This window comes from Notolepis coatsorum, assembly GCF_963971535.1.
Source record: "Notolepis coatsorum genome assembly, chromosome: 3".
NCBI classification, from domain to species: domain Eukaryota; kingdom Metazoa; phylum Chordata; class Actinopteri; order Aulopiformes; family Paralepididae; genus Notolepis; species Notolepis coatsorum.
The window spans coordinates 15,510,507-15,527,849 of record NC_140167.1 but is presented as its reverse complement, the minus strand read 5'-3'; the positions used below and the strand labels follow the sequence as shown (position 1 = coordinate 15,527,849).

Genomic DNA, 17,343 nt, shown 5'->3' with positions numbered 1-17,343 from the left:
TTGCTGAAGTCACACCGAAAAGCGACGCAAATCCACAATTAAACCACGTGGCAAAAATTTTGTAACATATTTTTTTGTGATCGCAAAAATAACCGCAGTGATGTTGTTTTGCGAAAGGGTTCTATATAAAGAGGATGTAGATATATGGCAGATTTCACGCAACATTGCCTGCATTTGCTTAGTTGTTGGTAAAAGATCAATAATAAAATATACGCCATGCAGACACAACAAACAAGAGGCATCCTATAGCTTTGCAATGAATGTCATGGAGCTGCATGCAGGCAGCAGGAATATCAAGTGAAGGCTTTATGCAAGTTGTCACACACAACCACCTTTGTCTTGACGCATCTGGACTGGAGCTTATATTATGTTCTTAAATATCAAATTATATTTCAAATAAATAAGCCTATTTCCATTTTACCTACAATGATTTGGCTTTGGATGTGCAGCCTTCATATAGTCATATATTGACCCGACTATATACACACCCCAGGTTATTATAACTAAGCTGCTGTCTCTCACTCTCACACACGCACGTGCACACACACTCACACATGTATATGTATACACACACACACACACACACACCCGAGGCAGGTACTTGAGGAAAGTCATCCAATCAGCAGCGCGGTCACACGGGCTCGCGCGTCAAGCGAATGCTCTCCTTGTGGCTGCGAGGCGCGCGCTGCACAGACAGACACAATATCTCACAGATATTCCTCGAGCGCGGACAGATTCCATGGATCTCAGGGTGTCATTTGAAGAAGCATTGTTGACTTTTATAGAATAGCATCTGAAATTGGGACAAACTCGCACCTCCGTGCGCGGCCACCACCACCATGCCTCTCTGAGAGGGACACCACAGGAAGTGATCCCACGATTCCACCACTTCTGCAGGATTTATATTCCACTGCTAAAAAAAAAAAAAAAAAAAAATCATGTTTTCATCCGCGGGGAAACGATGCTTCACGATAGAATCCTTGGTAGCCAAAGAAAACCCGTTAATAACCGCCGAAGATCCCATTCGCCCGACGGCTTTGAGTTACTCGTCCAGTCCGGATGCCTTCATGAACAGTTATAACCAGGGCGTGCCGCCCGGCAGGTCCCTCTACCACCAGAACCCGGAGCTGGTGTTCCCGGAGACGGTGAACCACCACGCTCTGACCATGACCCCGCACCAGCTGGGCGGCGCGCACCTGCAGCACCCGAGCTTCTTTGGAACGCAGCACCGAGACCCGCTGCACTTCTACCCGTGGGTGCTGAGGAACAGGTTTTTCGGGCATAGATTTCAAGGTACATTTATTTGTATATTATAAAAAAATATATATATATAATTAAAGGGGGATGTTACTTCGTTACAAATGTTTATTCAAGAGGGGGGATACACATTGTAAACATTTATTACTTCGTTACACAACAATGTTTATCCTGCTCGTTTAACCCCAACAACACACACTCACCCGTGTGCGTGGGTGTGCGTGCGCGTGTGTTTGATTGAAAATTGTATTACCAGATTGCAGTATGGGTACAGTACGGGGATGCAGACCAGAGAAAGACTTTCGTCTTGTTTACATCAGGGTCCCCCAGTTTCAATTCATCATAACATAATATGACATACATTGACATGTACTGACTGCTACATCTATACATTTATGACATGTTGGGGTTAAAACGAGCAGAATAAACATTGTTGTAACGAAGTAACATCCTCCTTTTAAAATGAAAATAAAACGACGAATGTGAACTGAAGCTTGCAGGGCCTGTAATGTGCCTGTTGCTTATTATATCCTATATAGAGGCTGTATCGTGCAGGAATACAAACATTAACAATTGTACGCGTGCGTGAGAAGCAGCCACAGGTGCACGAGACAGAGATGCAGGGCAGCGTGCAGATATATCTGTGTGGAATATGTCCCCCACCCCGGGGGCCCACTTTGGTATAGCTGCACGAGCCTATCGGATAAACTAACACCATTGTATGGATTTATTCATCATTCTTATTCATTTCTCAATGGATTCATCCTCCTTTCAACTGAAAACGCTCCCGCGTGAGCTGCATTTCCGTCGCACAAATAGGCCAAGAACTATGGGCCGAGAAGGGTATAATATATTAACTGTTTATTGTTTCCAAGAATTAATTAAATACAATGCAATTATCAGACACGTGCAATGTAAATGTTTTCTTTTCCCACCATATTTAAATGTGCAGTGTTGCTGCAGGTCTTTGACAGATAATTGGCCTAGTAATACCTCAATAAACATGTAATTTGTTATACGACAAAAACGAGTTTAACACCTATTGAACCTATAGGCATTTATAGTTTTTATATAAATCAGCACTGGGCTTTTTAATTTTGATTGATTTGTAGCTTGTCTTTCTAATTTAAGTTAACATTAAATGTATGTTTTTATATATGTGGGCTAATCGATGCAAAGTCATTCAAATAAAAACCAATTAAGTGTCCTTATCTTTATTCGTGATATATATTTGACATTAGTATTAGAGTTTTGTAATTAGCAAACACACTGGCTAATCTAGCCGACTATACCAGGCAGACTGTATATTAGGGTGCCCAGAGGTATATAGGAATTTAGTCAATTAAAAAAAAAATTGGGCTAAATTTTGCATCCAATTAACTTCCACGCGCGGAGATGAAGCTGGTTTGGTGTGTTTACTGTTGACCCTGCAGTCAGACAACAACATGAACACCTTCTGAACAGCTGACCAAAAACAACCGTGTTTCACCAAAACACACCTCGTCTCGACTCAACTTTATCATTTAAAATGAAACCTTATGACAGAATTGTGTGACGGTATAGGAATAGGATTGCTATGAAGATGCTATGGGACGTGTGAGTGACCCCTAATTCTGGTAGGAAGAATAGCAGCAATAACGCTTTAAAGTTAAATATGAGACCTATATAATTAGGCAATGGATTATAATTAGCTGAATATAGATACCTTACAAATAGTTTGAAACTTTGTACTTTAGGTTGTACTTTAGTTTGTATATTGTATATTTTGTATAGTGTTTGGCCTGGCTTTATTCATATACAGAACCAAGCATTTCACTGTAATGTACATTATATGTGACAAATAAAACAAAACTTGAACGTTGCACTATATTATATAGCTTAAATATTTAAACGCCCTATAGCCTATACTATACCCATTTGCGCGGTTCCGCTGGACTAAACATTCCCTTTGTGTGCTCAACTGCTAAGCTGATCAAAGATCCTGACTCCTTTTCTTTCCCCCTCCTGCAGGAAATGATGTTTCTCAAGACAGTCTGCTGCTCCACGGCCCGTTCGCCAGGAAACCCAAGCGCATCCGCACCGCGTTCTCCCCGTCCCAGCTGCTGCGGCTGGAGCGAGCCTTCGAGAAGAACCACTACGTCGTCGGAGCCGAGAGGAAGCAACTGGCGAACAGTTTGAGTTTATCTGAAACACAGGTAAAGCACCGGTGATGTTGTCCATAATGGTAATATAGTATATCTGGGGCAGGGGAGGTGAAAATCAGTGCCTTATGTATTTTGGTGCATAGAGCCTAAACCATAATTACAAATAAATACATAAACATTGTACTCCATGCCAATAAAGTTAGCCTAATATATTTAAAATGAATTACATTATTATTATTATTTGGCAGTGGCAGTAGAAGTATATAGCAGCCTTGTATTATAATTATATTAGTATAGGTGTTGGAATTGTGGAAGTATATAGGACTTATAAACATATTTATATTATATCCAAATATATTTGTCATTTGGCTAAAATGTTATTAATAATTTACAATTGAACTAATCATGACCAGTTAAACACATTCATTTTGCAGCATAAAAATATGATGCTGATGATAATAATAATAATAATAATAATAATAATAATAATAATAATAATAATAATAATAATAATAATAATAATAATAATAATAATAATAATAATAATAATAATAATAATAATATGCACTGATAAATAAAATAAAGATGGCAGTGTGAATAACCTTTACAATATACAGTCATTAAATTAAGTGGACAAATAAATAAAAGAGTGAGACAGAATTGTGCATCTAAAATATGAAATAAATAATGATGTCCTTATAGTCAACATATATCCGATTGCAATTAGATTTTGATAATTAGTCATTCCAGGTCATTGACGCCATTGAGTTGTTACTCTTTGAGGTCGACCACCCCTCTGCTATTTAGAGGCTAAACCAGAGGTGAGTCAGAATACGAGGTCTCTTAAAATGTTCCATCTTCCTATTGAGGTCTCTTAAAATGTTCTGTCTTCCTAGGTCTCTTAAATGTTCTGTCTTCCTAGGTCTCTTAAAATGTTCTGTCTTCCTATGAGGTCTCTTAAAATGTTCTGTCTTCCTAGGTCTCTTAAAATGTTCTGTCTTCCTATGAGGTCTCTTAAAATGTTCTGTCTTCCTAGGTCTCTTAAATGTTCTGTCTTCCTATTGAGGTCTCTTAAAATGTTCTGTCTTCCTATGAGGTCTCTTAAAATGTTCTGTCTTCCTATGAGGTCTCTTAAAATGTTCTGTCTTCCTATGAGGTCTCTTAATGTTCTGTCTTCCTATGAGGTCTCTTAAAATGTTCTGTGAGAGTTCTCTTAAAATGTTCCGTCTTCCTGTATTTCCACATGTCACAACACAGTACATGCTTTTCATTATGTCATTTGGTCAGCTTGTTGTCGGCCTGTCTGGTGTTGTAACTAAGTGCTATTTCTGGAAGTGAGCGCACCTACTGTCTGACTGTGATTAGACAGTGTTGACAGTGAGCACTGCATGACATTTGAAAGAAGTGCACACCACCCCTACACACCCCCTTGGCCTGTTTGATAGCTCGATGGGCTGCAACTATTAATATGCGTTGGGAAACAAGTAAACAACATGTATTGCAGCTAACAGAGGTTTTTATTGCTAACGTGTGCAAAATGTTATTGATGCCAAAGTGTAATGAGTACACACTATGCAGATGTCAATTAGGCCTAATAGGCAATAAAAAGAGAAGGAGTCTCGTGAGTCAGCAGCATGCAGGGCACGATGTGATGCGTTGGCATGTTTCGTGTTTAGCCAATATGGGCGAGTGTGCCATGATTTAACACCAATTGCATTGTGCAAATTACGATGACAGCTACCGTAATTGCATTTTAATGAATTTACACAAAGGTGAGTCGGATTTGAGTTAATAAAGTGTGCGCACTAATAGCAAAAACAAGAAGGAGAAAGAGAGGATGTGAAGGAAGAAATCCTGATTCCTGAGAGCTTATATGAGTAGCTACCTGACTTGAATCCAAAACCAATTAACATTGTTATAATGAATGATATCATTGAGCTATAATTGATGTAACTGTTGAGATATAATTGATGTAATTGAGGTGTTTGGTTGTATAACTCACTGATCACGCAGCCCTTGCTGAGACACAATTCTGACACATCACACACACATCCCATCTCAGGTGATGTTGTCATACTGTTGACTGATCGGGGTGAACTTCCCAGCGCCAACCTGGGCTGAATAATATCACATTCACGTCATTATTTCAACAAAACAGAATGCAATATCCACATTGTTATGATTGCAATAATAAAAAAATAATATATATATTATACACACAGTATAGAATATATGAATATATATACAGTACATACAATAAATGAGAGACAGTGAGATTGAGGAGAGTCTGGCAGACATGCTTAATTTATACTCAGAAATACATAATATAAGGAGTTTGGTCATGAATCCAAAATTAGATCTACTGAAATATACTACTACTGAAATATATTACAACTGAAAAGTACTACTATACTGAAATATATTACTACTCAAAGAGCCTAAGACAGACCTCTGCAAGTTAACATCTCAATATGCTATTTTGTTCACATCATTCGGCCCTACTGCCACTGTGTTGGAGAGCTATGTTCCAAGTCAGAACTTCGAGTATAGGAAACTCTAGGCATGATTTCTCAACTGAGCTTCCCATGGCAGCACTACACTGTAAACTTTAAACATCGTTTTTTTTAACATATATTAGTAATCTTTCAAACACACTTTTAAGCTTGATTTTAAACACCATGTGTGGTAATTCAGTTCACAGTTTCTCTGCATAATATTAGTGTGCAGAAACCAACCACACAAACATTCTTGCAGGTGTCTATGGTTTATTTATGAGTGTGACCCTTGGAACATACCTCCCAACTGGAAATGTCCAACCTCTGACTTTGAATGGAACGTAGCACTATATAGTGTCAGTTGCTCTAAATGCATTTTTCAGAGATCTCGCCACGGAACCAAGATAAGAAATCTATAGAAACAGAAAAACAGGAAACAACAAAAAAGGCAGTGGAAAGAGATAGTTGTTGACTAACTTGTTGATTAAATTGCCAACATTGCTTCAAATACATAATAATAATAATGTGAAACTTGGTTAGTACATTCTTCCAAAACGCCTAAGTTGTACTATCGGTCTACACTGATTCTTTTTCTCATATTTCTACATTGATACAATTTGATTGCCTATATTTATGTATTTTCTACTATTACCCTGCCCATACCTGCACCTCCCCTCCCCCTCCCCATGTTGCTATGATGCCCGAATTTCCACAAGGGGATCAATAAAGGAATATCTTATCTTATACCACTTCATTGCAGACATTTACCAACTCACTGAACTACTGAACAGTATAGAGACTTAGAGCATTGGTTTGGGGTCACTGGATAAAAATGATGTATATATAAAACATGTTTCACCATTAGAGACATCTTAACATCTTTCTGCATGTTAAAACATTAAGAACAAAAACGCTGGTTCGGTTTCTGACACGTTGCTCATGGCTCTTGGGATTCCACCCATACTTACTACAGGCGGCCCCAGAAGGTATCGAACCTCTTAACCTCTTAACCCTTAAAGGAACTCGCCCACATTTTGGGAAATTAACTTACCGTCTTCTCCAGAGAGAGACAAGAAGATAGATACCAGTTTCCTCTTTGTTGCGTTCAGTAGAAAGCTCTCTGGCTGGATGTTAGCCGCTTAGCACAATTAATGGAAGTGGACATGACCGGTTAGCCTTCAAGAGAGGTGTTAGTTGGACAATGCCATAGGCTAACCGGCACTGTCCGCTTCCATTCATTGTGCTGAGCTAGGCTAACGTGCAGCCAGATAGCTTTCTACTGAACACACAGAGAGGAAACTGGACTGGTATCTATCTTCTCTCTCTGGAGAAGACGGTAAGCAAATTTCCCAAAATGTTGGCGTGTTGCTTTAACCCTTAACCCTTGCAGCGTTCGTGCCGACGTTCTTCCCACTGATCCTCATGGCCTTGACTGTGTGCACCCCCCCCCCCCCCCTCCCTCCAGGTGAAGGTGTGGTTCCAGAACCGAAGGACCAAATACAAGAGGCAGAAGCTGGAGGAGGAGGGTCCAGACTGCCAGCAGAAGAAGAAAGGAAACCACCACATCAACAGATGGCGCATCGCCACCAAGCAGGCCAGCTCCGAGGACATCGACGTCACTTCTGAGGACTGAAGGCCCCCCCCCCCACCCCCAAAGGACCAATGTCGACCCCTATTTATTATGTAATATTATTGGGCAGAATTAGACAGGTTTAGAGGAAGATCCAGGACTATGTGCGTGACCTCATGGAGGTACCGCGGCGTGCCAGCAGCGCAGAGAAAGAATGCATTGTTTCGTGACACTTCACGTGGATTCTGCGTTTCGCTGGGCTTGACACGTCATAAATCCTCCCACTGTTCAATGATCTTTGGTGCATGACGACCAAATATGTGTGGGGGAGAGGGGAGGGGGTGAACCCACGTAGATTAAACTGAAAGCTCTACAATATTATTTTTATTGTATATAGATCATTTACGAAAGGCTGCTTTTGAGAGAAGTTATTATTCCTTTGGTTAAATCTTTGTTTTTTTAGCTACCTGCTTATTCCATCCCCACCGCCTCTTCCATCCCCCGACCTGCTCAGCTGGGACACTTTGACGTCACACCCGTCTCAGTCTGAAAAGTAGACCGGCCAGTCTGTGAAACAAAACAAAAACAGGACGGTAATCGCGAATCACAAAAATATATGAATTTCTTTTCACGTCTTTTGCCCTTGTGCCTGCGAGGGGTTTGTTCAAACGCTCTTAGACGGCAGATTCTCCCGACCGGAGAGCACTTTACGACCGCTCTCCTCCAGAAGTTCACCCACCGTGGTGGAGCAGTCATGGTGGAGGTGGGCGTACTGCCAAAGGGAGGTGGGAATATAGACCTTCTTCAAACTTGACAACATAAACATTTTAAATGCCCCCCCCCCCCCCCCCCCCGAGTGTATTTCCTGTGGCAGTGTTTGCCAGCAGACAGGAAGTAAAATTCGGGCCCAAGCTGTTCCACAATTCCACTGGAAATGGTCTATACTTCCGGTATTTTGAGCTCATGGGAGAGAGTGGGGGGATAAAATGAATGAATGTTGATTAGAGCCTTGGCGTAAGTGGTTGTAGCTACGGCTGTGGGGGCGCTGGAGACATGATCCAATAGACCTTTTTATACACCCGAGTCTCCTGAACACGGAGAGACCAACCCCAAGTCGATCGGCACTTTCTCGGCCGAGCTATAGTCGCTTTCCCACACCTACCCCCCCAACCGGCGCATGCGCAGCTTGTCCAGGGAGTCTCTCTGGATTGTCCAGAGAAAGTGCCGATCGACTTGTGGTTGGTCTTTCCGTGTTCAGGAGACTCAGGCGTACAGTATATATAAAAAAGTCTATTCGATCATGTCTCCAGTGGCCCCACAGCCGTAGCTACAATTACTTACGTCAAGGCTCTAATCAACATTCATTCATTTAACCCCCCCCCCCGCTCTCCCTCACAAGCTCCATGTAACACGGAAGTGCATGTGACCCATGAAACCCACCGGTTTTTGATACTCTAAATGTGATGTCCATGAACAGTGCATGACTATTTTGGGACTGATAAGGCACTTATAGAGAGCCCCCTGCTGTAGGGAGCTGGTACTGTCACAATGTTAACAACAAATGATTGTTTCAAGATTAAAAAAATTTTAGCGCAAAGAACAACAACGCATATTTTCACGACACATTTCATCTACTTATCTGAGGTATTTCCAGTTCACTAAGCTGCTTTGGCTCATGGAGGTAGTATATATAGTTATATACTATACTCACTACAGATCAAAGACACCAGAACCATCATGTGGGGAGGAGACACATGGTCTCTGGCCTAACATTTTTCTCCATTTGTTGACCGTTTGCAGATTTCATCGACACCCTTGTAGTATAAAACGTATATGAACATAATTTTCGAGCAGAAAGTGTAATGACAAAAAAGATGTTTTAGAAATAAAAACAAACGTGAAATTAACTGCTTCTCTGGTGGGAAATGTAATGTTTTCATACGTCGTTATAAAGGTCTTGATGTGTCCTGTCAACCTCTCGAGGAGTCTGTGACGGGACGGGGGATGGGGGGGGGTTGAACAGGTGCCAGGTGTGTTACCTACCAACAGACCGTGTTTCTTCTCCACCAGAACAGGGGGACATGAGATAATTCTCATGCAGAGGGTCGTGACCTCTGAAAAAAAGAGGGAAAGTAGTTGCTATTGTTGGGAGACGCTTTCAGCGATCGCATCAGTAATCGCCTGTCAAAAGAGAACGGAAGGAGTCTCGTCTTAATGACCCCGAGCCGGGCTTCAGAGCCGGGGGGGGCCTCGTGTCCGACCCCTGGCTTCTTGTTCGGTGAGCGAAGAGGTGTGGTGGGGCCCGTGAGGGAGGAGGGGGGGGGGGGGGGCAGGCAAAATACACGTCAGTATTTTCAGTCGCGTACAGAAGAAAAAAGCTTGGGCAGGCAGCACACAATACGAGAGGCATCTGCACTTCCTAAGGGCCAGTGGCCTTGTTTTGAGTTCCCCGGACACCCTATCCTCAGCGCGCGCAGGTGCAAATACACGGTAAAAAGCTTTCGGCATTCCTACAATTCAAACAAACACCATCAAAGGGCGTATTTTAACAGGTACTGTAGTTTACACGGAGCAGCCCGGCCGTACAGTATAGAGCAGGTGTGGTTTCAGTACAGTAGAGAGGGAGCTCGGAAAACGCCTCGCCTTAACGAGCAGCCGCACCTTAACACTTTGAGTGCCAACGACGAGATTTCTCGTTAGTTCATGCCGACCGCTGAGTGCCAACGACGAGAGATCTTGTTTTTTTTTTATTATTATTAGCGATTTCCATTCATATTTCATCAATCTAGCCTCACGTTACCACTGGAAACTCTCTGAGCTCCATTGGGAAAATAACGCCCCCTATCGTCTCTCTGTGTGGTACTGCACCCCTTTGGATTGGATTGAATGAAACTGATTTTACCAGTCTTGGGATAATCAGAGCTTTTTTCACAGAGATATCAACGTGGGCCCTATGTGTGTGCTATGTGTGTGTGTGCTGATCAGGAAATGGATAATCGATTTTTCAGCCCGCTTCTATAGCGTGCATAAGTACACATATACTATCGATAATCTAGCGTTTATTTGAAAACGATTCATAAATAGGCCGAAAAATGACACTGTTTTTTGTGTATTCCAGAATATTCCAGTAAAGGGCGATTATCACAGAATCTTTATATTTTCCTGAAACTTTCAAAAAACTAGAGTTTTTCAAAATGGTATAAAACGGAAATGAACCGATTAAAAAACAATCCGTTTCGACAATGTTGACTGCAAAAACAAGTCATTGATAAGCGACAGCCATATTATACACATAGCCATAATTTAAGACATAGTTTATGCGTTCGCAAATATGAGAGCTCTATCATTGAAGTGGGCGTCGTTGGCACGCAACAGGGTTCCGGGGGGCACCGGACCCGTGGCACGGAAAGTGTTAACGAGCAGCCGCGCCTTCTCAGAGCAGGGTCTGTTAAGAAAACAATTAAGGCTCAATCACACTCCCGTCTCCCCCCGGACACACAGCGTCTCCCCCGTCGCCGGAGTCAGCAGAGAGAGGAGAGAGAGAGACCGGGAGGACGGCAGGGACGAGGAAGGAGCAGGAATGTAAAAAAAATAAAGAACAAACAAACCCCTCTCTCCGGAGCAGCGCAGAGCTGAGGGAGCGGGGCTGTGACATGGGGGGGGGGGGGGGGGGGGGGGGATGACGACAAGGGGGTGCAGCCAGGGGGGACGACAGCTGAGGGATCTGCACAGGTGCAGGGCAGGAGAGGTGTTGATCCACGGCTGAGAATTCATCTTTGAAGGACTATGGGCTGAAGAGAGAGAAGTACATTAACGGGGATGATTATCTGATATCTATTTATATAATCTAATTATTCGATATAGATCTAATTATAGGGTATTTAATGGTCAGGAATATGCCGTGCAATCAGATTTGTCACCTTCTATTTATGCTTTGGGAGTCCTTATTTGAACAATTTATCATCATTCATTCATATATACCGATAAAATATATACATATATAATGTGTGTGTACTTAGTACTTTTAGGCTTTGATTAATTATTCATATTACACAGAAATATAAATACTACTACACAGTATTTACTGTATTATAAATAATATTACAGTGTGTATGTTGTGGTGTTCCGTTGCCGACAACAACCGATTTCACGAACCTCTTATCTTTAGCAACGCAGCAGGACACTGTGTATTACAGACACCTGTAACTATCGTCGTTTTGCACAATACAATACAGTTTCCATAAATATAAATACACACAATTTCAAGTCATGATACAAACTAAAGCAAAGCTCTCTCAAGTCCAAGGAGGAGTAGGAGGCCTGATGTTTCATGAATGGGTCTTGTTTTTATTTGCCTCGGTGGGGCTCGGTGTCGTGTCTCACATCGACAGTAGGAGGCTGCCATGATCAAGCATGTGGCGTCTTGTCAAGTCACACTGCACCCCAACCTACCATGCAGTGTTGCCCTGACAACCAAAACACACACACACACTAATCATGCAGCAAAACTCTGGAGATGATGACAAAAGATAAAAACCAGAGTGAAATGTTTATGTGAATCAAGTGGCGTCACGCGTACAAAGATTGCTGAATGAAACGGAGGCTTGCTCAGAAGAACAATCAACCCAACTCAACTTTAAAGGTGCTTCAAGTGGCATTTATTTTGTTAAAACAAGTGTTAAATTAAAGCTCGAGATTCCGACAGAAATCTTTGTCAGACCGTTTTTGCAGTGTGGAGTTCTTCTCTCTCCTGATTAGATACGAGGAAATGTTTTTTCCGTTTACTGCAGGGACTGGGAGACCCATGTTACTGACCACACACTATTATTTGAACATGTAGACCAATTATTTTAACAAAGAAACACTTTTAAGATATGGGTACATGTCTGCTCCTTTTGTTGTCATTTGAGGTATAAAAGATCACACAAATGTACACCACATACAAGTGCTTTTGTGGCAGGTTCTGAAGAAAATGGGTTTTAAAAAAAACTTGTCGATGATGCAGATGTGAGGTCATGACCCACCTACAGTTCAGCTCCCAAAAGCCATTTCCAGACTTTACCATAGAACTTGAACGGATAGAAAGGACAACCTTGGGTTTTGACATTCTTGAGAGAGAATGGCATCACTTGACTCAAACCCCCCCCAAAACATAAACAGAGAAAATATTCAACTTCTTGTACTTAACTCTTTCTGTGCCATACCCGAGAAAAGTCGGGTTATCTCGCCATGCGTTGAGTGTCAAAACCCGAGATTTCTCAGGTTTTGATCCTTTGATATTTTCCTTTGATCCTCGTTCTATACGGTCAGCCGGAGCCCTCTAGCCTCTAGGTATCCCTGATTCATCTACCTACGTTGGAATTGCAATGATGATCGAATCTCACCAGGTGGCAGTATCACCTACCTTTTGAACTCTGATAGTTTAGTTTAGACAGTGTCTGTCCTGACTCGCTCTGAGGGGGAGGAGCTCTTGCAGAGCAATCACTAGGAGATCTTCTCGCCTCAAAACCTATAGTTTCCTGTATACACAAGTAATTACATATAAACGAGTAATCGCGATCGCCGATGGGATCATTGGAATTATTCTTTTTGGAGTACCTTCTGGCTAAGGTAAGGTATATTATTTTATTTTATCCACTTTTACTCCTTATTTTCTATTTTTCTCCCATCCCAATTTCGTATTTCCAATTCTCCCCTCCCCTGTCTTGAACGTTGCTCGACTATGGTTGTAGGGAGGATAGAAGCTCGACAACTGGTCGGTTGTAGGGAGGATAGAAGCCTTGCACCACGTGTCCCCTCCGCATGAATATTTTAGGCAACCAACTTGTGTTTAGCGTTTCTCTGATTGGCCACTACGCCCATGTGACCGCGGCAGCGCGAGAGAGCTGCAGAGCGGAAATAGGCTGTCTATTGCCTCGCGCTGCAGCGCGGAAATAGGCTGTCTATTGCCATTCTCTAAGACAAACTCTAACCTTAACCAGCTCCTTAACAGCGCCTAAACTTAACCCTTCTAACCTTAACCAACTCCGAAACAATGCCTAACCTTAACCAATGCTTAAAGTTAACATGCCTAAACTTAACCGGCGAAAGAATGCACGTTAAAAAATATTGCCATTCTCTAAGACAAACTCTAACCTTAACCAGCTCCTTAACAGCGCCTAAACTTAACCCTTCTAACTTTAACCAACTCCGAAACAATGCCTAACCTTAACCAACTCCGAAACAATGCTTAAAGTTAACATGCCTAAACTTAACCGGCGAAAGAATGCACGTTAAAAAAAATAAAAATAAAAAATTGAAGGGAATCGAACTTGTTACCAACGGACCGCAGGATCCACAGCAAGGCAGCGCTACCAATTGAGCTAGTTCTGGATGTTAAAAAAGGGGGGATTACTGCTACATAATGCTGCCGCGACAGAGCTCCGCAAGTTGGGCGTGGCTAGACACAAGTTGGTTGCCTTTAATATTTAGGCGTCCCCTCCGGTACACGAGGAGGCAGCCTGTCACATCTTTTCACCTGCCAACACGGACTCTCAGTGGCGAGGTCTAACGCATAGACCACTGCACTTCCGCGTTACATTGAAATCGGGGAGGAGATAGCGGGGGGAGCAAATGAATGAATGTGGATGAGAGCCTTGATGTAAGTGGTTGCAGCTACGGCTGTGGGGGTGCTAGAGACATGATGCAATAGACTTTTATCCGCCTGAATCTCCTGAACACGGCGCGACCCATTCCTAATCTAAATCGGCCGAGATCAAGTCCCTTTTTCAGCACCTACTCTCCATACGCATGCGCAGATTGTGAACGGAGTCTGAACGGCGCGAGGCGACGCGCGAATGAATCCATCAGAGGGGGGAGCTTCGGTGGCCAGTGTCCTTTCAGCCGAACAGGATAATGAAAAAATTATCACACTAAATGGCCAGACGCGTTTTATGGCGACATCTACAATTACCTCATTGAGTCTCCAGGTAGACTAATGTTTATATTTAAGTGCAGTGGTCTATTTATAGCCACTCACACTACCACCACAAGATCCCCCCCTCTGATGGAACATTCCACATTCATTCGAGCATAGTCTCGCGCCGTTCAGACTAACTAACTGACTAACTACTGACTAAACGAATTAGTCAGTAATGGACTATGAACAATGCCTGTCAAATGAGCCATTGTCTCCATAGCTATAATACAGAATACACGATGGGTCTGCAAACATCGCTAAAATGGTCAATAACGCTGGCGTCAGGCGGTAGAGATCGGGAAAGTCGGTGGCAGTCAAAGAGTTAGACAATGATATTTAAATAGAAACATAAAAAAAAAATTAAATTACTGTTTGGGGTGATTTGACCTTTAGAACAAAGTTGGGTGCTGAAAATATTTATTGTTTATTAATACAGTTGCTGACGGGAAATAAAGGGACCAAAGCTGTTCCCCTGGCAACGGAACAGCAACAGAATACTTCTGAAAAGGTCTATAAAAAGTGATTCACATATATACATACATAAGCTACATTAACATTCATTTATCTTCATTTCATTCACATTATTTCCACTTTTAGCAAACCCAACCCAAATAATCGTCAACATTTTGTTACATTTATCACATTATAAAGGGTAGTAAACATGATTAGTTGCAACAATACAGTCGATCTCAATATGCATATGGACGCACATAGTGGATATGAACATACAGTGTGCAATTGCCTATCCAAGTCAATCGTCAATCATATTCATAATCCTAATTCTTAAATTCTTGTTTTAAAGGCCAAATCCATGATCCGCTAGTTATGGAGACACATAGATAGACTTAACAACAAATAAATTTTTCACTGTATTTGCTATATTCTGGGACTGTAATAAGTTTGTAAACATCAGAGTTAAAACAGAGCTATATTCTCATTAATACTATTTTCAAAATACTTTCCAAAAAGCATATTTTCTTCAAGAATGTATGTGAATATACCCCATACTCACAGTGTACGGTTAAAGAAATCCAGATTGTGGCATTAAATGGTAATAGAGTTTCTATTATTTGTTACCTGATTGTGTGATAACTCTGTTTATTCAGCATGATTCTATGCCAGTGTTAGATGATTACACATGGCTGGGGCGTGAAGAACGGTGAGACATATTTCCACATCTTTGGCAGTGTAGATTACTCAGAGGCCCTTATTGTATGTCACGGTCTTGCAATCAGTTGCCATGGCAATCTCTGGCTCCAGCAGACTCACATCGATCTGTGGGAATCAAAGCAAAAAAAAAAAACAGAAAAAAACAAATGTCAACAACGCCAATGAGAGTATTTGGTATGTGCCAGCGTGTACATGTGTTTACATAATCCTACGTACATCTCAGTACACATACTATGCTGCATATGTGTAGCTACTTAAAGATCTGCAACAGTTTCATCTGTGGACTAAATATTTCTTAAAGGCCGTAAATGTTCCACATTTGCCGCTAATGTGCAAAAAGAGCCAATTTGGCAGATTAAAGTCCCAAATCTGGAGCTCCTGCGACTCCTAATATTTGAACCGGAGACAGATGGCTGTGACTTGGAGGCAGAATTTTAATCAGACATCTCGGTTTAGGTGTGAAACAGGGAAGTGGGACAAAGTGAGTAGGTGGGGGGTCCGGGAGAGCAGGGCACTCATGTTGCTTTTTGGGAGCTTTTATCGTCTGGTAAATCCATGTGCAAAAAAAAAAAAAAAAAAACACCAGCGTAAGAAAACGGCAACAGCCAGAGAACGGGGAGGCTGCCTTTCACAGGACTGTCGGAGGCACATATGTCTGAAGTTTTTTGCCATATGGCTGTCTGTGCTATTTTCAGTGGTAATTAAACCCAAAACATTTCGAAAGCCAGATCTGCTTGGCTCCCTGCCGGTGAGTCAGTTGGCAAAGAGCAGACAAAGAGAAGTGTCAGTAATCACCTCCGCGGAGAATGGGCGTCGTTTAAAGTTCGATTTACGCTACCCGCTATACCCCGGTCTGGACCGCTTCAACTAACTGACTGACTGACTGACTGACTGAATGACTGGCGATAGAATTTCCAGACCGCGGTTGGACTCGTCATCACAGGGAAGGTCGAGGCGCAGCGGGTCGCGCGTCATTAAAGGGCGAACATCAGTAGAACTCTAGTGGTTAACGTTAAAGGGTTCAGGAGGCCTCCGTCATCAGCATCAATCATTGAGACCTGCGAGGAGGGCAGACCTGGGCAGAGTTGTGATTGAATGCGTATTAAATATGCAGGGGATAAAAGTGAAGAGGGCTAGACGTGTTATTTCTTCTTGTTTGAGATTATTCGATCACCTGGCGGGATGAGTCAAACACGGAACAAGTAGCTTGAATGTTTGAAACCTTATGAGTAGAGGGGTGCACAGATACCGATACCGGGTCAATACCGGGCTAAAACAGGTAGCACAGAATTTCTCCCTGATACTAAACTCCTATACCCATAGTTGCAGATAGTCTCAGCCTTGTGTTCCACATGGGAATGAAGAAGATTAATTTAAGTTAAACTCCTATAAAAATAATCCATGTGTAGCATATCAGAAATCAAAGTAAAAGGACATTTTTTTTGTTGTTTGTTTGTTTGACTCAGTTTTTCTTTCTTTTTTTCCATTTTTCACACATAGAAAGATGTCACATCTTTGTGAAAACTTGATCTATATGTTGATCATTTTTGTCCAATGGACACAATCTAATGAACGAATGAATGAATGCCTCCTCCACCACCGCCACCACTGTGTAGCATCCACCCTTGGGCTATACAGGCTTATTGGCTGCCATACACTGGCAAAAAGGCACACAATACATATACACAATGGCTAAATCTACACTGTTTAGTAAAAGGAGTGGATGGGATCTGTACTCATATCAGACCA

General features: G+C 42.1%; 2 protein-coding genes across 2 annotated transcripts in view; one reads left to right on the top strand and one right to left on the bottom strand.

Annotated features, from left to right (window-relative positions):
- The first annotated feature begins 852 nt into the window (after positions 1-852).
- Positions 853-8,196, top strand: emx1 (empty spiracles homeobox 1). Its single transcript, XM_084309433.1, has 3 exons — positions 853-1,293; positions 3,268-3,452; positions 7,362-8,196. Exons 1-3 carry the CDS (start codon positions 939-941, stop codon positions 7,527-7,529), a joined length of 708 nt encoding a protein of 235 aa, XP_084165559.1. The 5' UTR covers positions 853-938; the 3' UTR covers positions 7,530-8,196.
- Positions 8,197-14,838: 6,642 nt separating this feature from the next.
- sfxn5a (sideroflexin 5a) overlaps positions 14,839-17,343 on the bottom strand; it is a 61,626-nt gene continuing 59,121 nt past the window's right edge. Inside the window, exon 14 of the mRNA XM_084309570.1 lies at positions 14,839-15,699. Coding sequence (XP_084165696.1) covers positions 15,622-15,699 — 78 coding nt within the window. The 3' untranslated portion in view covers positions 14,839-15,621. The remainder of the gene's footprint in view (positions 15,700-17,343) is intronic.

Bases quoted from the DNA above. Each gene is read 5' to 3' on its own strand.
- emx1 (XM_084309433.1), top strand. From the start codon at position 939: ATGTTTTCATCCGCGGGGAAACGATGCTTCACGATAGAATCCTTGGTA. The intron at 1,294-3,267 runs GTACATTTATTT...CCCCTCCTGCAG, and splicing joins TTTCGGGCATAGATTTCAAG to GAAATGATGTTTCTCAAGAC. The intron at 3,453-7,361 runs GTAAAGCACCGG...CCCTCCCTCCAG, and splicing joins TGAGTTTATCTGAAACACAG to GTGAAGGTGTGGTTCCAGAA.